The sequence below is a fragment of the Phycomyces blakesleeanus genome, assembly GCF_001638985.1.
Source record: "Phycomyces blakesleeanus NRRL 1555(-) unplaced genomic scaffold PHYBLscaffold_4, whole genome shotgun sequence".
NCBI classification, from domain to species: Eukaryota; Fungi; Mucoromycota; class Mucoromycetes; order Mucorales; family Phycomycetaceae; genus Phycomyces; species Phycomyces blakesleeanus.
This window is the reverse complement of record NW_017265137.1, coordinates 227,786-247,754: the sequence shown is the minus strand read 5'-3', so window position 1 is coordinate 247,754 and position 19,969 is coordinate 227,786. Positions and strand designations below refer to the sequence as shown.

Here is a 19,969-nt window from a genome sequence, read left to right as displayed (position 1 = left end):
TTTCTCTCTTCTCCTTCTATATTTTTTTTCTTTACCTATTGTTCTTACCAGAATTTTTGCTTCCACTTCCACTGCCACCTGTTCGGTCCATGGAAATCCCCATTCTTCACTCAATAGATGAATATCTGTCCACAGACTCTCGGCAGTTGGTTGCATTGCCAATCGCTTAACTTGGGTTTCTGAATCACTTTGAGATCCATTCTGTCCATTTGTATGGAATTTTTTTGGGCTTCTATGATCATGGATTTCTACAATTAAACAGCCTAGATCCAATTACCATGCTATTAATATTTATGTTATATTAAAGTATTTTATTTTGTTTTTACTTTTCTTATCATTAAAATAAAGAAAGCTTAAATGTCCATTTAATTAATTTATTTATTTTCCTCCCACCTTCATAATAACGGCAGGATGCTTCATCAAATACGTCCATAAGATCAGCAGGAAGTTGTTTGTTTTTTATCGAACTCAAGAAATCCTATTCCAAAAAAAAAAAAAAGAAAAACAATCTTACTATTAAGATCTTGGTTTTGTTAATTATATTGTTAATTGTAAATAATTACCTTGAATTGACTCTTATAAGAAAAGAAGCCATCCTTTTTTTTTTAAAAAAAAATGCATTGTTTTGTCAAGGTTAGTATACACAGTTAATAAATGTAGTGATGATTTCAATATTGATTTCTGGTTTCTGGTTTTGTTGTTGTTGTTGTTATACCTCATGCTCAAATTTGAAGTAGGTTGGATAAAGATGAAGTACGAGTGAAGGAGGCTCATTAGCATGACGTTGGATAAGATCTATCATTTTCGATAATAGATTCAAAAAAAAAGAATGATATAATTAAATGTCAACGCTTTTCATCAAATGATGTGCATGTTGATCGGATTATATTGTATTATATTGCATTGAATTGAATTGAATTGAATTGAATTGAATTGAATTGAATTAAATTAAGTTGATTTTTGCTTTATGTGTCTTGTGTATTCATTTATTTTATTTTATTTACCTTTCTCATCACGGCGAGACAATCGCTATATGTGTTATATGACAAGACAAGGACAAATCAAGAATAAAAAAAAAAGGAAAAAGGAAAAATAAAGGTATGCTCAGTACAACATTTAATAAAGGGAGAATTTATAGAAAAGTCAAGGTGTGTGGATTCTTTTGGATTTATAGTAATGTATTAAATTGTAGAGGATTCCTTTTTTCTTTCTTTCTGTAATTATTACCTGGGTTGGCTCAGTGCTCTGCGGTTGGGATACTGGACGCGCAATGGGTGCCTTTCTCGAGGCTGATTTTCCAACTACACTAGACCCTTGACGGGAGTGGAATTCTGCGAGTTGGGCAACCGCACTCTGGTCTGCATGAAGCTTAGCCATGAGTTTGGCAGAGGCCATGGCTTGTGGGGGGAGGTGGGAGGGGATTGTAATAAAAAAAAAGTGGAGAAAGATAGAAAAGTAAAGGAACAAATGGCAGAGCGAGAGAATCCAAAAATGGATATAATCACGTGACGTATTTCGATCTTTAGAGGTTATTACACCGTCTTGTTTTTAACGATACTTTTTCTATTATTATTATTATTATGCCGTGTAGATTTGAAATTATAATTATTATTATTATAATAAGTATCTCTTTACAAAATAGAAGAATAATAAAAAGAAAGAAAGAAAGAAAGAAAGAAAGAGAAAAAAATATAACAGAAAAAAAATAACAATAAAAATGAAGAAGAAGAAGAAGATGAAGAGGAGGGGGAAGTGAGAGAGCGAGAGATAAAGTCAAGGTGAGGTAAGGAATACAATTGATATATATATATATAAGTTAATGTTTAGGTTTAGGTTTATCATATTTGCTCTTGTGGATCCACGAGTTGCCCATAATGCCTTGCCCTTGCTTCTCGGCTTTACGATAATAATAAGCAGCTTTGTAGTGATCTTTTTTGAGACCATGTCCATGGTAATAACAATGTGCTAGATCATTCTGTGCGTCTGCGTCTCCGAGATCAGCGGCAATAGTGAAGAATTGTACGGCTCTCTCCTTGTTCTTCTTACACTACGTGGGTGTGCAATAAGAATAAATAAATAAATAAATAATGATAAAAAAGTAATCAAAGATAAATAGATAAATAAATATATCAAATAAAGAAAATCAAAGGAAGAAAGAAGTTAATAGACTTACACCCCAGCCGTGACGAAAAGAAACACCTAGTTCATAAATGGCCATAACCAGCTCATTCTTAGAGGCAGATTTTGAAGCAGCATCCGAAAGTGTAGCGAGATCCTGAATAGCAATCTCGGCAGCTTTCTGAAGATAGGTAAATGCAAGGAATTCATCTCGTTGGGCACCCTAAGGACGAGAATGTTTCAATTTTAATAATCATGATAATTATTGAGCGAAAAGAAAAATCACAACCGAAGCAAAAATAAAGTAAAATATAAGGATTTTGTGTGCAAAGTTCGATATATATATATATTTATATTTATATGGATATATTAGCACATTAAACACACAAAGCAAATTTAGAGCTGTACACTATATTATTATTATTATTCTTGTTTTACAAAAAAAAAGTTTCTTTCTTACCCATCCATGGCGTAGAGACACAGCGTAGAGAAACATACCAATTGGGTTCTCTTTCTGGGCAGCCTGACGGAACAAATTGGTTGCTTTTTCGAGTTGCCCGGTTTCATGGAACTGAATACCCTGCTGAACCCAAGATTCATCTTCGCTGATAGTTGGTACATGTTTTTGTTCCTGGAAAGATGAAGCTGACGAATAAGAAGAGCGGTTCTTGAGACTAGGTGAGGTGGTGTCGCTCAAGCCGGGTGTTAAGAGAGGCTGGCCTTCTCTGCGAGTCGGCACAGGTGTCTCGGGGATCATAAGGGGTGGTAAGGTGGCGGAAGAAGATTTGGGTCGGTGAGAGTCTAACAAAAGAATTGTGGTGTAAGTTATAGTCATTCACAAGGGAACAAAGGATGTATGAGAATAAGAAGAAGAAGGGGGGAAAAGGGAAGGAAGCATGACCAGCTCCATCTCAGGAGTGTGAGAGGCTGAGGTTCGCTTGGTGCAACGCCATACCATAGAACGCGGGTTCTATTTAAAGAATGCCAACGATGAAGATATCAGAATATGTAGTCATTTATACTTTTATACATCTACACATTTATACATTTGGAAATCACTAAGGTTGAATATACTAACCGAGACTAGGATGACTTTTTGAAGGTGACAATCCAATTGTAGTTGGATCAACAAGGGACTCATGGCCATTATAATGAGAATAAGCTCGCTCATCCTGTAAGCCCATTAATAATTAAATACATTTATATAGAGAAACAAAGCAGAACAAAGCAAAAATAAAATACATAGTTATGTGCATGTATGTATGTATAATTTGAATTGATCAAACTCTTTTAATAACATAAATATTTAATAGTAATAATTTTTTTCGAAAAATAAAATAAAGGGTTCAATTGATCCTTACTTGAGATTTTGATTCATTGAATGAAATCTAGAGAAAAAAAGATGAGATCCCGGATTAATAAAGATGAATCTACTGGATTGAGTTGATCTTACATTGGAATTGATGGATGCCTGTGAAATTCGTCTTATAAATCACCTCCTTAATGGTTAGTACCTCCCTCTTTTTTTTTCTTCGTCTTCTTTTAGACTCTAAAGGTAATGGTGATTTACCTCGGATCATGGCACTGCTGAATTGACAATGATGAGGGGTCAGGTACGGGCTGATGATTCTTTGATCCGAAATTCATTCTTTTAAACATGGTAAACTATATATATTTATATATATTTATATTTATATTTATATTTGTGTATGTAAGTGTGTATGTATAAAAAGACAGAGTACGTAGTATAAAAAAGGGATTTGAAGGAGTGTGGTTGAAAGGAGTGTGTGGGGAAGGGGATTGTACAGGAGAAAGAGAGTAAGAGAGAGTGAGGGAAAGAGGGAAAGGTAACGAGAGAATAAGAGAGAAAGAGAGAAAGAGAGAAATAACAGGTGTAGGGTACCATATTTCTGGCTTCTTCTTGTGCCAATGGTGGTTATGCGTGCGACACGCACCTATTTAAGGTATGTCTGTGTGCCTTGATCGGGGTCAAACAAAATGAAGATGTATAAATATAAATATAAATATAAATATATCAATATAGAATTATATACTTTTAAGTGTTCAATTGGAAGTAGATCATCATCATCATCATCATCATTGTATAGTAGACGTATGTATATGTGTACCTATATACCAAGTAGTTAACTGGAACAATATAAATTTTCTATGGAAAATATTAGCTTTGGAATGTCTAAGAGCAAGAAAGAAATTAAGAAAATATATATATATTTATATCTATATTCGAGTTCAGATTAAAGGTCTATATACAACCTTAATTAAGTACAAGTGTCTTGACCTTGTGTGTTGTATTTCATTACAATAAAAGAATAATGGAGTATACAAAGCAATATCATCATTCTGTGACAATAATTACCTCAAGATACATTAAAGTCAACTATAGGAATCTGCTTAAGAAAGAAATATTTTTTTTTGGTTATTGTGTATATGAGAATGAGAAAACGGAAATGAATTCCTGAGCCTTTAAAAGTACCTGATACTTTATGTATCTTTTATTGAGACTTACACAATTACCACTGGAATATTCCATGTAAAATAAGTCTTTAACAAATATCCGTATATTAAAAGTACCTATTTTAAAGTTTTCTTATTACTAACTACATACATAACCTTAGAAAGACTTTCACACACAAGTACACTTCAACCACTAAGAATCGTCGTTTGTGTGAGTATAAGTATCCTCTCTTTGATGATCCGCTTGACTGGATTTCGAAATAGACATACACAATTATTTTTTCCTCGTGCTTGTCCATCAGCTCATATGAATTATATATAAGAAATAGAAAGAAGAAAAAGAAGAAGAAGAAAACCACCCCAAAAAAAGTAACAGCTCTTATAAATCAATAATGGGTATTTTCTAGCCAACTTTAATCGTTTTGTCAATTTTGATTTCTTTTTGAAACATTTTGAAGCTTTATTTCTCTTTAACATCAATTATCTGGAGTTCTGCCAATATCCTTTTCTCATTAACTTTTTTTTAAAAATAATAATAATAATAATAATAATAATCAATGTACTACTTACAAACACTTCAATATCTTGAATCATTCTCCAAGTAATAACTATGTTCAATAAAAAAAAAGAACATTTACATTATCATTGTATTTAATAAACCCAATCTACAGGGATATAACAAATCATTCTAGGACCGCCACTAAGGATCTCTTTATAGAAGAAGAAAAAAACACAAAAAAAAGAGAAACTAATTTAGAGTATGTTTAGACCACACACACGAGGAACCGTGTCCTGTCAATCTATTCCGTAAAAAAAAATTGAGTTGAAATCTACCCTTTTTCTCTTTTTAATTATTTGAGCTGTGAATATAAGCATATAGAGAACAAAGCCAACGAGTAGTATACTAGTTGTAGATTATTAAAAGTGATATATATATATATATATATATATACATATATAATTAAATCTTGATCTCGGGTGTAATATAGGCCAGCAGGTATGCCATTCAAGAGACAAACGTAAAGTGTTTTGTACAAGAATATCCCCATAAGAAACTAACAGAACTCAGCATAGCCGGTACATATATCTTTGATTCAAATATATATATATATTTATCATATATAAAACTTTTTTTAAAGAAAAAGAATTATTTAACTCTTTCAAATTCGCATTTCAATTTTAATTTTAATTTTTTAATTTTAATTTTAATTCTAGTTTGCCAAAAGAGCCAGAATGTGACTGTATAGATGATGATGAGAGGAGGGACTTTTTCTTTGGTTGCAGAAGAGGAGAGTTGCATATCAAGGATTCACACACCGCAGCACCCCTTACTTTTTTTTGTTGCCTTCTTCCTCTCTCTCTTTCTTTTCTTCTTCTTGTTTTTTTTTGTTCCTTTATGCCACCTTGATTTTTTTTTATTTATTGAATTGTGTTTATCACCAACCTCATTAGAATATTAAATAAATAAAAGAATATATATATATATATATCTATTCACACACACACGTACATACATAAAGGGGAGCAACCACCATGTCTACTTCGAAACTACTTCACTCTCAGCTATCAGACGAAGAGCTTGCTCTTGGTCCAGTTCAGCAACATGGTTATCATAATGACTACGGACCTATCCATGGCGATGATTCCGATGATTCCGATGGTGAAGTTCCGGCCTCATTACTAGTGGAACAACCTGCCAGCAGAGACCACCACTATCTTGATAGAGGAAATCCACTACACTATTCACAAGACACCGACTTTGACTCTCCAGCACCAAACGACCGACCACAATCAACTATGAATCACATGTCACCATATGACCGTGCAATCTGGCGCTGGACAAATGTACAGAATATGGATGTCTTTTTTCAAAGAGTGTATGATTATTATCAAGGCAAAGGAATATATTGTATTCTGCTGGGAAGACTATTGAACCTATTGTAAGTCATTTTTTTTTATTTTCGTTCTCTTAAAGAAGAAGAAGAAGAAGAAAAAACAGATACTGAAAGATATATCTTTATATATTCGTCATTGATTTTTTAATATTATTATTATTTTGCTGTACAACACTATCATAACCGCCAAAAAGACATCTTGCATTTTTGTTATCTTTTTCAACGTTCTTGATAGGCTGTGTTGATTACAGAGCAATACCTAGTCATCATTCTCTATCAGAAGTAGTGTCATTCGGAGGACTTTTAAGGTATGATCATTTTCTATTTCTTTATAGTACTTTTAGAAACCAACTTGGGATTAGTATCAGCAGCAGTAGTAGTAGCAGTAGTAGTAGTTCCGGTTTTAATAGTCAAAAGAACGTCCGTTCATCATCTGACAATGATCATGTCTCAACTGTCTTCTCTTATTTTATTTATCTAGCCTTCCGTTTCCTATTGCTCTTGTATTGACTATATTCGTCATCTGGTGGATACTACAGGCTGTTAGATTTGTGTGGGATATATCAAGTTTGATGGAAATTCATGACTTTTATCTACATCTCTTGACAATTCCAGACGTAAGAATTACAAAATGGACACACTTATATATATATATGTGTGAATGATAATGATACAATATTATACGATGCTGACATTAATAATTAATTACTTAATTAACTAATCCTTTATCTCTGTTGTCGTAGCAAGATATGCAAACTGTTTCTTGGGACAAGGTTGTAAAGCGAATGATTGCAATTCGTAATACAAACCCAAATACCTCTGAGCGCTCTTCTGTCAAAATCACAGTCCATGAAGTAGCCAATCGCATCATGCGCCGAGAGAACTATATGATTGCTCTATTCAACAAAGAAGTACTCGACATGACAATCCCATTACCTTATCTTCGCCACAAGCGTATCTTTACTCGAGACCTGGAGTGGAACTTATCATATTGTGTTCAGAGCTATGTGTTTGATGCCCGAGGTCAGATTCGAAAGAGATTTATGAAACAAGAAAATCGACCATTACTTGTAGCTGGGTAAGGTGATATTTACACACACACATATTATATTCTAGAAATTAAAGGCACTAAAAAAGGAAACATAAAATAAGTTGAAAAACTAATATAAATATCATTTTTGTTTTGTTTTCTTTGGTGGTGTATGTTTTTTTTTTAGTCTGCGGAAACGATTTATATTTATGGGCATTGTCAACCTAGTATTTGCACCTTTTATCCTGGTCTATTTATTTGTATTTTTTGTCTTTCGATATTTTGAGGTAAGAACTTCTTCTTCTTCTTCTTTAACGTTAAAGATAATGAACGGTAGCTATGGTCAAAAGAGTCATTGAGTGAGCAAGACCAAGACCAAAAAAAAAAAAAAAAAAGAAAGAAAGAAAGATGATGAAGTTTCAATAAGTTTAAAATCGTCATTACAATCAACTGTCATTGAAACAAACAAACAAATGAAATCAAATTAAATTAAACCAATTTGGTATAGGAGTATCACAAAAATCCATCTGAACTTGGCTCAAGAGCGTATACCCCATTTGCAAAGTGGAAGTTTAGAGAATTTAACGAGTTACCACACTTTTTCCATGCTCGACTCTGTCAAAGTCTAGAACCAGCAAATCGTTATCTGAATCAGTTTCCGAAAGAAAAGACTGTCTTGTTAGCAAGGTAAAGTCACCAATCGACATACATTTGTGCACTTGTGCATATTTGAATTTGTATTTTTCTGTTGATTGAATGCAAGATATTAGTTATCTAGCTATCTAGCTATCTAGCTATCTATCTTTTTATCTGTACCTTTATCTATATCTATGCACTCAAATCTCTAAACTCAAATCTCAATTCTTAACTTTGCTTTACTTCTTTCTTTCTCTCTCCCTATCTCATCCCTCAAATTTTTTTTATTATTTATTTTTTTTGGTTATCTTGTGAATAATAGATTCGTATCATTTGTTGCGGGCGCATTTGCGGGAGTTCTGGGTCTATTGACTCTATTTGATTCAGAAGCCTTGCTGAATTTTGAAATCTCGCCAAATGGAACCGTTCTGTTTTATCTGGGCATATTTGGTACAGTTTTTGCTGTAGCTCGAGGAATGATACCTGATGAGCACTTGGTATTTGAACCCAAAAAAGTACTGGCCGAAGTTGTCGAACACACTCACTACCTTCCTATTGAATGGCGAGGAAAACTTCATACAGAAGAGGTAAAATAAAAAAAAATTAAAGTATTGTCCTTTATTACAAATAGAAGAAAAAAAATTCCTAACTCTTTTATAAAAAAAAAAAGGTTCGGGCACAATTCTGTCAGTTATTTGATTTCAAGGTCGGGATGTTCTTTCAAGAGGTCCTCAGTGTAATCTTTACACCCCTGGTTCTTTTATACTCCCTGCCTCGATCAACAGAAGCGATCGTTGATTTCTTTAGAGAGTTTACGGTTCATGTGGACGGAACTGGCTATGTTTGTAGCTTTGCTCAATTTGACTTTGCACGCCACGGGAATGTCAAATTTGGTGCGCCTACTCAAGTGAATGATGACCATCTTGTGAGTCGAGACGGGAAGATGGAAAAGAGTTTTTTGAACTTCAAGACCCACAATCCCGAGTGGGTGCCCAATGATGAGATGGGATCTATTTATCTGTCTCGGGTAGCAGCATTCCAGCAGAGTGGTCCGGGTGGTGTCCTGGGTGGTGGAAGAGGAGGATTTGGAGCAACAGGAGGATCCAGAAAGACAAAGATGTTGAACAAGTATGGCGTTACCGGGGTTGTACCAAGCCATTTAGGAGACTCCTTTGTTGGGAGCCAGCAAATGGGATGGCAGGAACAAGAGCATGTATTCAAAACTGATGAGTATGATGAAGAGGATGAAGAGGATGAAGAAGAGGATGTGATTAGACAGCCTGGAATGAAAGGACTTTTGAACCAGTTCTATACTCTGAATAACCCGGCATCTACATAAGCACTTGTTGTTAGTTGCTCTTGCTGATCTTGCTGATCTTGTCTTTTTTTTTTCTTTATTATAAAGTATAAATATAAATATAAATAAAAATAAAAATAAAAATCTATATCAATCCGTACATCTATTGATCTTTGTCATTGAGGACTTTCCCGGATCAGATCGTGTACAAGAAAGAACAAATAATATACTTTTCTGTTAATAAGAATAAACCGAACTGGATTACTATTATTTTTTCCGTAAAGTGCGGCTCATTGGTGTCTTGTTTTATGACAAGTTTCTATATGCATACAAGTCGTATTTTATGCAGTTTTAATGTCTAGGTTAAGTGTTACCTTTGTGTTCAAGTTCTCTAAAAAGGCATCTGAATTCTCTGGTTCGGTAATTCAATCAAGAAGACGAATAGGTTTGATTTTGTTACAAATGTCCACGAAACAGAAGAGGGCTTCCAGGAAATTATATACAAATATAGTTATATGATTTCAGTAACCAGCCAAAAAGGATAAACAAGAGTTTTATTAGCAATAACAATAAAACTCGAATAATTTTTGGTTTGATACAAAATACATACATATACATAATATATATTGTGTGTGTGTATATAGTTGGAACTCAAAAACGTCAGTCAACACATTACACTACGTATTACTATGTGCAAGTGTCTGTGAAGCAAAGCCAAGCCAAGCTGAGATCAACTATATTACTTTATCATTAAAATTTTACCTTTTTTTTTTTCTTTTTTTTATGTGATTTCTCAATTCATTTGTTCTATTCCCGATAAGCGCAAGAAATAGACCCGCTTATCGTCATGAGTAAATTGCGGACATTCACACTCGTGGGAAAGTTGAGGGCCTTGGGATTGGACCTCAATTCGTAATAAAGAAAAAAAAAAGAAAAACAGATAAATAGGGGATGGTTGGCCCAAAGGGAAAGAAAGAAAGAAAGCAAAGCCTACCAGACCTTTTTCTTTTTCTATAATTTACACTTCTTTTTCAGTTTCCCAAACCATTTACACACGCAGCTACTATCATGGCCACTCCAACTCTTGCCCACTTTAAGCTTCCCGTCATCGAAAACGAGGCTATGGTTAGTAGGCACTATTAAAACGAGACAATTCTTTTGAGGGATTCAAGGCTTTATCTCTGAATCGTCATCCTTTGTTCACGCGCTTCATTCATTTGTTCTGTAGCTCAACTATGCTCCCGGATCTCCTGAAAGAGCCAAGATCGAACACGCCTTGAAGGAAATGATTGCAAATGGTCCTGTTGAAATCCCTGTGGTTATCAATGGTGAAAAGGTGTGGATCTAAAAATACGTTGAATTATAGTCAACTAAAACAAATAAGCAAACAAACTTACGCGCGCATACACATACATGCATACATGCATACATACATATATTTATTAATTAATTATTTTCTTTAGATCTTCACCAAAAAGATTGCTACTCAGGTCAATCCTTCTGATCACAAGAAGATCGTCTGCAAGTATCATGAAGCCGATGCCGCATTGACCAAGAAGGCTATTGAGGGTGCCGAAGAGGCCAAGGCTCGCTGGGAAAGCCTTCCTTTCAACGACCGCGTGGCTGTGTTCCTCAAGGCCGCCGATCTCTTGGCCGTCAAGTACCGCTACAAGGTCATGGCTGCCACCATGCTCGGCCAAGGCAAGAACATCTGGCAGGCTGAGATCGACGCTGCTGCCGAGCTTTGTGACTTCTTGCGCTTCAACTGCAAGTATGCCGAAGAGATCTACCAGCAGCAGCCCCCAAAGAACTCGCCCGGAACATGGAATCGAACCGAGTTCCGTGCTCTGGAGGGCTTTGTCCTGGCCGTTTCTCCTTTCAACTTTACTGCCATTGGTGGCAACTTACCTGCCGCCCCTGCTCTGATGGGTAACGTTGTGATCTGGAAGCCTTCGCCAGGTGCGGTCTACTCCAACTACCTGGTCTACGAGATCCTGGTCGAGGCCGGCTTACCTGCTGGTGTGATCCAGTTTGTTCCCGGACCTGCTGAGGAAATCGTCGGGGCCGCCATTTCGAACCCCTCCTTTGCCTCACTTCACTTTACTGGCTCTACTCACGTATTCCGCAAGCTGTGGAAGGATATCGGCAACAACATCGACATCTACAAGTCCTATCCCCGAGTGGTTGGCGAGACCGGCGGTAAGAACTACCACATGCTGCACCCTAGTCTCGACAAGGACGGTGTCCGCCACGCCGCTCTCCAGACCATCCGTGCCGCATTTGAGTACCAGGGCCAAAAATGCTCTGCCTGTAGCCGTGTCTATGTTCCAAAGTCCCAGTTTGCCGATTTCCGCCGTGAGTTGCTGGCCGAGCACGCAAAGATCAAGCAGGGATCTGTCGAGAAATTCGAGAACTTTAGTGGACCTGTCATCAGTCAGTTTGCATTCGACAAGATCAAGGGGTACATTCAGCACGCAGCCACTGCTGAGAAGGGCACTGAGATTATTGCGGGTGGTAAGTGTGATGACTCGGTCGGCTACTTTATCGAGCCCACTATCATCCTGACGACCAAGAAGGATGCAAAGACTCTGGTTGAGGAAATCTTTGGACCTGTTGTGACCATTTACGTCTACGAAGACGCCGAATTTGCCCAGACTTGCAAGTTGGTCAGTGACACTACTCCTTATGGACTTACCGGTGCTCTGTTTGCTCGCGACCGTGATTCTATTGTTGCCGGCTCTAACCTGTTGCGCAACACTTCGGGTAACTTTTATATCAATGACAAGTGCACTGGTGCTGTGGTTGGTCAACAGCCCTTTGGTGGTGGACGTGCTTCGGGTACCAATGACAAGGCCGGCAGTTCCTCTCTCTTGATCCGCTTTGTCTCTACTCGCTCTATCAAGGAAAGCTTTGTTCCTATTGAGGGATTTGCTTATCCTTCCAACTTGGTCTAAAGACTTCTTTACATTTATTCCCTTAATTTTTTTTTTATTTTTTTCCTCTTCTTATATGTATTTACAACTAAGTATTTCTTTCTTCTTACACACACACACACACACAAAATGGGAAGAAGAAGAAAAAGGCAGTGAGAATTGAGGGACTAGTAAGAATGGGAAAAAAAAGGTGTCTTGAAAGGATCCTCTTTCTCTTTCTTTATGCCATCTTATTTCATATTCTTCTTCTTCTTCTTCCTTCCTTCCCTTTTCTTTATTTGTATACTTTCGCTTTCGTTTTCTCTTTCTCTCTTTCTATATATCTGGTTTCGCTCACAAACACAATGCCCAAGTAATTACTGAAAAAATAAATAAATTGACTCGAGATAATTCTGCATAGTTTTTTTTTGGGGGATTATTATATTATATTATATTATATTAATATACTGCTGTTTTAATAATAATAAATAAATAAATAAATAAATAAATATAAAAAAAATCATTTTTCTCTTTAAATTAATTTATTAATTCTTGGATTTAATGTGAGCATTTGGTGCAAGGCATTGCTCGGCTACATCGGGTACTACTTGGACTTGAATACCATGGGATTGTAGCTGAGCAATACCTGTGCAGACAACCAAGTGCGGTGGTTCTTTGATCCCTAACACGACGCGTTTGATATCTGCCTCGATTAAACGATCTGTACAGGGACGATTTCCTGACAGTCGTGTTGAGCATGGTTCCATTGTGGTGTACATCGTTGCTCCTTTGAACAACTCTCTGGTGTTGTCTTTGTTTGGTGCTACTACCTTGGCCAGTGCACATTCTTCTGCGTGGGTGTTTCCGGGTAGCTCACGAGAGAATCCGGTACTGAGCACAGTGTTGTCCTTGACCAGGACAGCACCTACACAGTAAGCACCTTCAACAGGAACCGAGAGATTGGCTTGTTCGATAGCCAGTTGCATGTATTTGGCATCTTCTTTGTCGGTCGTAAAAGTGGTGGAGTCCATGGTCAATAGAAGAAGGAAAGAAAAAGGAAAGAAGGTAATTGATTGAATTAAAAAAAATAAAAAATTACAAAACGGAACTTGTAATCCACACTACACACACTATTTCTATTTTACATTCACACATATTTAATCTCCTGTGTAATTGTGTGAATAGATGAATGCCATTTTGTACTTGGTCATTTATGCCCTCTGCTCTGCTCTGCTCTGCTCTGCTCTGCTCTGCTCTGCTCTGCTCTTCTTTTTCTTTTTCTTTTTCTTTTTCTTTGCTCTGCTTCTTTCCCCTCCCTCTTTTGTCCGATTATACGGGCAGGAATGAGTCAAATATTTAGGTTAAATAAGAAAATTAGATAGCAAAGCCCCGTCGATATAGATATTTCTACCATCAAATGACCTACAAAGACGTAAACTCAATTACTTGTTATGTTAATATTAATATTTTTTTCTATGTATATATAGTATTTATCTATTTATTCAAAAGTATGCATCATTTACAATATATACATTTGTTAATCAAAAAAAATACAAAATACAAATATCTATATAAATAAATAAAGGAATATTTTGTCCGGCTAAACTTGAAAGAGAAAAAAAATAAAACAATTTTAATCCCAACACCAATAGATTTTCAGATATATAGATATATACACTTGTTAAAAACAAAGGTGGGGCTTTAATTGGAGGTTGAATTAGACGCAAACGCGCAAAAGGCAAATAATAAGCTTCCTTTCTTTCTATTTCTTTCTACTTTTCTTTTCTTTAAGAATATATCTATAAAACATGTTCAGAATTAGAGCCATTGTTCGTACCAGCGCACGTCTCTTACGCCCAGCCGTTGCCACTACAACCCGCTTCTCTTTGGCTTTCAAACCCACCACTGCATTCCAGTCGATGCGCGCTGGTCATGGGTCAATGGGTGCTCTGCACACTTCTGCTCGCATGCAGGCATGTCAATCCGAAACACCTTCAGAACACCCTCTCTTGACCAAGTTAAAGGCAAACCCTCACATTCTTCACAAACTGGCCGGATTCACTGCCTTTTTGGAAGCCAAGGGAATCGATATGTCTGGAGAGCAGCCAAGTATGATGCAAGTGGCCAAGGTGATGAGCGACACCGAGGTAAGATATAATTTATCTACAAATATAAAAAATATATATATATTAATATTAATATTATTATTATTATTAGGTTAGAGAAAAGATCAAGGATCTGGTAAAGGATATGCAAGAAGCAGAAATTGAATTGGACATGTCAACAATCTCAGAATTGCAGGCCAGTCTGGGGGAATGGACCAAAGAAGTGGATGATGGTAAAAAGGACAAGAACTAGATAAAAGCGAAAAAATAAAATAATAATAAATCTACATTTGTTTTTTTTTTTTTTACACACACATATACGATTTACCTTTTTATTGTTATTATTATTATCTGCTTTAAAAATATGTGATAAATTCCAAATGGCTTAATTTAATTTTATTTGTATTCTTTACAAAATAAGTATCTAGACTAGATGAGTGTGTGGCGAATTATATATAAATATTAAAAAAATAATAATTATGGAGTGTGGCGCATGGTAACCATGGCGATCCAAAATAAAATAGAAAAATTATTACTACATTGTGGCGCTTATAATTTGACATTTCTTTTTTTGTTATTTTTTATTTTGCACAAAATAATAATCATAAATCAAAGGATATATATATATTACCTTTAGAATAAAAGACCACATGCGTGAACAAGTGTGAAAATGTCTTTTCTTTATATACATAAAAGAGTTAGTGAATAAGTAAAGGACTATGAATGATATGTATATAATAAAGACAGAATGAGCACACCATGACATCACTTCAATGCTATAGAAATCCACACCAGTGAAAAAAAAAATTAATATAAAAAATAGACTTTCCTTATTTTTTTATTTTTAATTTTCATCTCTTTATCAATAATATTATTCAAATACACATTATGCCTGAAAGCTTTGATTTTACATCAACTCCCCCAGATGAGAAAAGTGAGTAATTAAATAAAGAAGAAGAAAAATAAAAAGTGAAATTAATAAAAAAAATAAAAAATTAAGCTCCATGGAAGAACCCGATAAAACACAGAGGAGAAGACGCCTGGAATGGGTCCAAGGAAGCCCGTACTCACCCAGAGCTGTGTTCCACGGGTTATGGTACAATTGATATTGATATCGGTGCTGACTCTGACACTGGTTCTGCCACTACAACTGGCCTCTCCAAATCTTCTACCAAAAACCCTGCACCACACCCTGACCAGCAAAACTCAAACTCAAACTCAAAACAAAATGAAACAAAATCAGAATCTGATGATCTTAAAGAACATGATGGATTTGGGCACACTGTACACACAAAACCAAGTCCACAAAACTATGTTCACCGTGATTTAAAGGACATTTAAGTCGATTGATTTTATTTTATTTATATGTACATAAAAAATAAATAAAGATAAGAAAAATATTCTACTACTATTACCTCTATGATAATCACTACTATAATTGTCTTTATAGTATGGTTGGTTTAAATATTGACCCTCCCTTCCCCTTCCCTTTTTGGCCTTTATTGACAAACAGAATAAGGTGTACAAGACCACAAAATCTGTCTCAGAAAAGAATACCAATTTTTTTCTCTTATTTCATAATCATCATCAGGCCATCTTGAAAACAGATGAATTTTTTATATGCTTGTGTAACCATGGAATGATATTTGATTCTTGGAATGGTAGGCGTTTGGAGTAGTTTAAATGTATATATGAGAGAAAGCAATTTATAAATTTATAAATATATGATGGACCCTGCTCCTTTTAACCTTATAAATATATTCCTTTTTCTCTCTCTTTGAGAAAAGGAAGAAGGAGGGGGGAAAAGGGGCTTGAGCTAGGAGGATTTAAGCAAGCTAGACAAACAGACAAGTAGGTCCAGATTGACATGTTTAAATCTGTGATAATCTTTTACAAGTCAAGTCTTGATATACTATATTGTAAAACACTCTCCCTTGCTTTCTCTTGTTTAGCATGTACCTATATAAATTTCTTAATGTGCAATACAATAAAGGCAAATAACAAAGGGGCATAAGTTGGCATAGGTTTCTATCCCTCTCTCCACAAATGAACAAACGAAACGACTGAAAGATTGATTGTAATTATAATACAGTATACACTACATAGTACATAGTACATAGTACTTGTGCTGACATGTGAATTCATAGATGTTATTGTCATTGTTTTGTTACAACACCAAGATCAATAGACTTCTTTTTCTACTGTGCCTTGAATGTGACCTATACATGATATTCAGTATCAAGAATATGTAGAATGTATTCAAGAAATTATTACTATCAAGAATGCTACATAGAATCCTACATTTATGTATATATTCGATTTTCTCTCTGTGTTGGAAATCTTCAGACACACAAAAGACTTGACAAGCATTAGGTCTATATAACAGAGATACAATCGATAGTTTAGAAATTTTTTAGAACCTTAAAAAAAAATCCTTTTCTTTTTTATATAATTATATAATTATATATATAATTAGATTAATTTTTTATACCAAAAAGTAAACTTCAATTTTTCTTCTTCTTTTCCTTCTCTACTCTCTCGCTCTCATATACAAACTACAAACGCAACACCTTTATCACTACTACCACCGCTATCAAACACATATACACCCAGAGACAATTATGCTCCAACGCAGAGTATCCCAACATAACCCTCCAACCACAAAAACATCCATGACCAATCTGGTTACTAACGGAAGAGAAATATTGGCCACAACCAAAGACAATCGACTGGTAAAATTTCAAAAATTATATATATATCTTTTTTTTTCTTAATTCATAACAAAATAATAAATAAATAGTTTATCATGATAATGATAGTAATAATGATAAAATCATCTAGAGAGCAACTACAGCAGGAGGACTTTTGGGAACCAAACGAACCTCACTGGGAAACCTGAGAAAATCCAAATCATCCACCACAGCTGACCATCATAATCAGTCCACACGCCAATCCGAATTAATGACAGCAGTAGACATGACTATGAAACGTCGCTCAACAGGCTGTATCAGGCAAAATTCTTTTAATACATCAAAAAACAATTCCACAATCACCACTACCACAGCAACAACAGCAACAACAGCAAACCAAAATACAAAAGTACTATTTATTTATTTTCTATTAAAAATTATTTCGTTTGTTTATAAACACTATGAAATAAATAAATAAAAAAATTTGGCACTAATAATCACAATATAAATTATTTTTTTTTTTAAAAAAAAAAACAAAGATCTGGAGACCGCCTGGATGTTACGAAATTCCAAATATTCTAGGTAGCGATTGTTTTTTGAAACCAGATCCTCCTACAGCCCAGGAAAAGACTTACAGTCTGCGAGCGTACAACCCAACAAAACACATTTCGAAACGTCCTTGGCTGCCGGCTGGACCCCGTTCAGAGATTCCGCAACTGCCTCCGTTCGTACGACCAGAGAATGCCTTTGAGCGTAACATTCGAAAAGCGGTACCCAAAATACAAGTATCATCGCTTGATCCACGCAACAAGTACGGTAGCTTTAAAGAGATCGGAACAGGGTAAGTTAATATATATATATTTAATAATTAATCATTCATTCATTCATTTAATAATTCAATCAATTAATCAATTATTTGTTCTATTAAATAAAACTAAAAAATCATATATACAGTGTAAATGGAGCCGTGGTTAGAGCCACTCATCGGTACAAAAAGAATCTAAGATTGGCAATCAAGCGTTGTCGTCTAGATCCTGACCGCGACTACAAGGCTGCAATGATCCGCGAACTCCGAATAATGGCCACAGGGCACCCTAATTTAATCCGTCTCCGAGAAGTAACCATTTGGAGAGACGACGTTTGGATGTGCATGGACCTCCAGCGATGTGCAGTGTTTGCCGTACTCTGTCAACGTGAAATCCCAGAAGAATTTGCTGTCAATATTGCTTGTGAAACCCTCAAAGGATTGGTGTTTTTGCACCAAAAGGGATTCATTCATCGAGACGTCAAGTGTGAAAACATTCTCTTGGGTTGGAACGGTGAAGTCATGCTAGGTAAGTTTAATTTAGATTTCTTTATTTATTTATTTTCTTGCCTCTTTTTTGTTTTTCTTGTTTTGTTTAGGAAATAATAAATTTGTTTCAAAAATTACATAAATACATACATCATTTACATCATTTACATATCTAAATTATAACCATATATACATCTTTAATAATGATAATTTTGTAATCATCACCATGACAACAATAATAATAATGTCTACAATACTATACCATCAAATATAATTTATATTTATACTTATGTTCATATAATAGCTGATTTTGGCTTGGCCACTCGAACTACCAGACGTAATCGAGACCGTCTTGGTACCAGTAAATGGATGGCGCCCGAGGTAATTCGAGAACAATACTACGACGACAAGATCGACATGTGGTCTCTTGGCATCACAGTAATTGAAATGATGGACCGCGTCCCACCACATTATATGCTCAGAGACGAAAGCGAACTGTTTGCTGCAATTCTCAACGACACAAGCCCAACATTCACCTACAGCTATCCAACGATGTACATGCGTGGCCTGGTGGCCTGGTTACTCGACGAAAACCCCCAGACAAGACCAGCGGCCCGAGACGTCCTACAAGAAATTGATGCACATGTCCAGAGCAATCTGTTAAGGTGTGCATCAGCCATCGATCTTGCAAGATTTGTCAATAATGTCCTCTCACCCTTGTAAAAGCTCCTTTATACTTAACACCCATAACCATAACCATAACCATAACCATAAATGTAATTATAATTATAATTCCAATGATGATGACAAAGGTTATTTTAAATATACACACAAATATATATACAAATATTTATCAAACAAAAGAACCTAATCTACCTCTATTTCTTACTCTTTAAAGAAATTATAAGAGTCCTCTTTAATTTTTCTTTTATTCTTTTATTCATTTATTCACCTTTCGATTTCAATTGAGATCAATAAATAGGTTTCATCTTTGAGGGATTGTACAATTTATATATATATATATAATTTTTTTATATAATAATGATAATAGTGATAGTGATAGTGATAGTAATAACAGTAATAGTAGTAAGAATAACAGCAACAATGAAATCATCTAAAGATCCCTAACATAATTACCTACAAAAGAAAGAGAAGAAGAAGAAGAATAAGAAGAAAAGAAGTTAGTAAAGATGTACATACATACACACACACACATATATATATATATATATATATATATAAATTATTTTATGTTACACGCTCAATAAAGAAGTATTGGCTATCTAGTTATTATTTTTTTACCCGGAAAGATGCCCGTAACACCGTTGACTCGCCCTGTCCACCAATCATTTGCATCCTGGGTTCGTTGGATAACCTCAATCTTGTCATCCTTTTTGAAACTTAAATCTCCTGCTGCTTGGGCCTGGTAGTCATACAAGGCCAAGACATATGTGGAATTGGCAGTATGCATTGGTGACGCAGTATTCTGGTGATTTGACCATCCTCCTACTCCTCCT

The 19,969-nt window shown here is 35.3% G+C and overlaps 7 protein-coding genes across 7 annotated transcripts in view; 5 read left to right on the top strand and 2 right to left on the bottom strand.

Annotated features, from left to right (window-relative positions):
* Positions 1 to 1,395, bottom strand: part of PHYBLDRAFT_164226 (hypothetical protein) — a gene marked incomplete at both ends in the record, with an annotated part of 2,402 nt that extends 1,007 nt beyond the window's left edge. The window contains 7 exons of the mRNA XM_018434969.1: positions 49 to 263; positions 394 to 478; positions 515 to 523; positions 564 to 596; positions 716 to 795; positions 1,005 to 1,029; positions 1,228 to 1,395. Of these exons, the coding sequence (XP_018295352.1) occupies positions 49 to 263; positions 394 to 478; positions 515 to 523; positions 564 to 596; positions 716 to 795; positions 1,005 to 1,029; positions 1,228 to 1,395 (615 nt within the window). The remainder of the gene's footprint in view (positions 1 to 48; positions 264 to 393; positions 479 to 514; positions 524 to 563; positions 597 to 715; positions 796 to 1,004; positions 1,030 to 1,227) is intronic.
* Positions 1,396 to 1,816: 421 nt separating this feature from the next.
* PHYBLDRAFT_141198 (hypothetical protein) lies at positions 1,817 to 3,777 on the bottom strand (the record flags this gene model as incomplete). Its single annotated transcript, XM_018430547.1, has 8 exons — positions 1,817 to 2,047; positions 2,174 to 2,341; positions 2,579 to 2,919; positions 3,074 to 3,088; positions 3,197 to 3,290; positions 3,480 to 3,506; positions 3,572 to 3,602; positions 3,689 to 3,777. 8 exons carry the CDS (start codon positions 3,775 to 3,777, stop codon positions 1,817 to 1,819), a joined length of 996 nt encoding a protein of 331 aa, XP_018295351.1.
* A 2,915-nt stretch (positions 3,778 to 6,692) lies between these two features.
* On the top strand, positions 6,693 to 9,493 carry PHYBLDRAFT_16736 (hypothetical protein; the record flags this gene model as incomplete). Its single annotated transcript, XM_018435631.1, has 7 exons — positions 6,693 to 6,796; positions 6,970 to 7,105; positions 7,232 to 7,566; positions 7,706 to 7,805; positions 8,027 to 8,205; positions 8,477 to 8,741; positions 8,825 to 9,493. Coding segments are annotated over 7 exons (1,788 nt in total), but the record flags the coding sequence as incomplete, so codon positions are not given.
* A 944-nt stretch (positions 9,494 to 10,437) lies between these two features.
* On the top strand, positions 10,438 to 13,420 carry PHYBLDRAFT_122316 (hypothetical protein). Its single transcript, XM_018428866.1, has 3 exons — positions 10,438 to 10,576; positions 10,680 to 10,787; positions 10,915 to 13,420. Exons 1-3 carry the CDS (start codon positions 10,520 to 10,522, stop codon positions 12,403 to 12,405), a joined length of 1,656 nt encoding a protein of 551 aa, XP_018295349.1. The 5' UTR covers positions 10,438 to 10,519; the 3' UTR covers positions 12,406 to 13,420.
* Positions 13,421 to 14,138: 718 nt separating this feature from the next.
* Positions 14,139 to 14,793, top strand: PHYBLDRAFT_157724 (hypothetical protein). The gene is made up of 2 exons (XM_018433666.1): positions 14,139 to 14,510; positions 14,581 to 14,793. Exons 1-2 carry the CDS (start codon positions 14,172 to 14,174, stop codon positions 14,719 to 14,721), a joined length of 480 nt encoding a protein of 159 aa, XP_018295348.1. The 5' UTR covers positions 14,139 to 14,171; the 3' UTR covers positions 14,722 to 14,793.
* A 563-nt stretch (positions 14,794 to 15,356) lies between these two features.
* Positions 15,357 to 15,809, top strand: PHYBLDRAFT_141193 (hypothetical protein; the record flags this gene model as incomplete). The annotated part of the gene is made up of 2 exons (XM_018430546.1): positions 15,357 to 15,402; positions 15,469 to 15,809. 2 exons carry the CDS (start codon positions 15,357 to 15,359, stop codon positions 15,807 to 15,809), a joined length of 387 nt encoding a protein of 128 aa, XP_018295347.1.
* Positions 15,810 to 17,023: 1,214 nt separating this feature from the next.
* PHYBLDRAFT_179807 (hypothetical protein) lies at positions 17,024 to 19,307 on the top strand. Its single transcript, XM_018438213.1, has 5 exons — positions 17,024 to 17,200; positions 17,310 to 17,567; positions 17,698 to 17,999; positions 18,113 to 18,492; positions 18,757 to 19,307. The coding sequence occupies exons 1-5, from the start codon at positions 17,090 to 17,092 to the stop codon at positions 19,173 to 19,175; spliced, it is 1,470 nt and encodes a 489-aa protein (XP_018295346.1). The 5' UTR covers positions 17,024 to 17,089; the 3' UTR covers positions 19,176 to 19,307.
* Positions 19,308 to 19,969: the final 662 nt, after the last annotated feature.

Excerpts from the sequence above, each read along its gene's own strand:
- PHYBLDRAFT_122316 (XM_018428866.1), top strand. The coding sequence starts at position 10,520 with ATGGCCACTCCAACTCTTGCCCACTTTAAGCTTCCCGTCATCGAAAAC. Across the intron at positions 10,577-10,679 it reads TCATCGAAAACGAGGCTATG|CTCAACTATGCTCCCGGATC; the intron begins GTTAGTAGGCAC and ends TTTGTTCTGTAG. Across the intron at positions 10,788-10,914 it reads TGGTTATCAATGGTGAAAAG|ATCTTCACCAAAAAGATTGC; the intron begins GTGTGGATCTAA and ends TATTTTCTTTAG.
- PHYBLDRAFT_157724 (XM_018433666.1), top strand. The coding sequence starts at position 14,172 with ATGTTCAGAATTAGAGCCATTGTTCGTACCAGCGCACGTCTCTTACGC. Across the intron at positions 14,511-14,580 it reads AGGTGATGAGCGACACCGAG|GTTAGAGAAAAGATCAAGGA; the intron begins GTAAGATATAAT and ends TATTATTATTAG.
- PHYBLDRAFT_179807 (XM_018438213.1), top strand. The coding sequence starts at position 17,090 with ATGCTCCAACGCAGAGTATCCCAACATAACCCTCCAACCACAAAAACA. Across the intron at positions 17,568-17,697 it reads CAGCAAACCAAAATACAAAA|ATCTGGAGACCGCCTGGATG; the intron begins GTACTATTTATT and ends AAAAAAACAAAG. Across the intron at positions 18,493-18,756 it reads GAACGGTGAAGTCATGCTAG|CTGATTTTGGCTTGGCCACT; the intron begins GTAAGTTTAATT and ends TTCATATAATAG.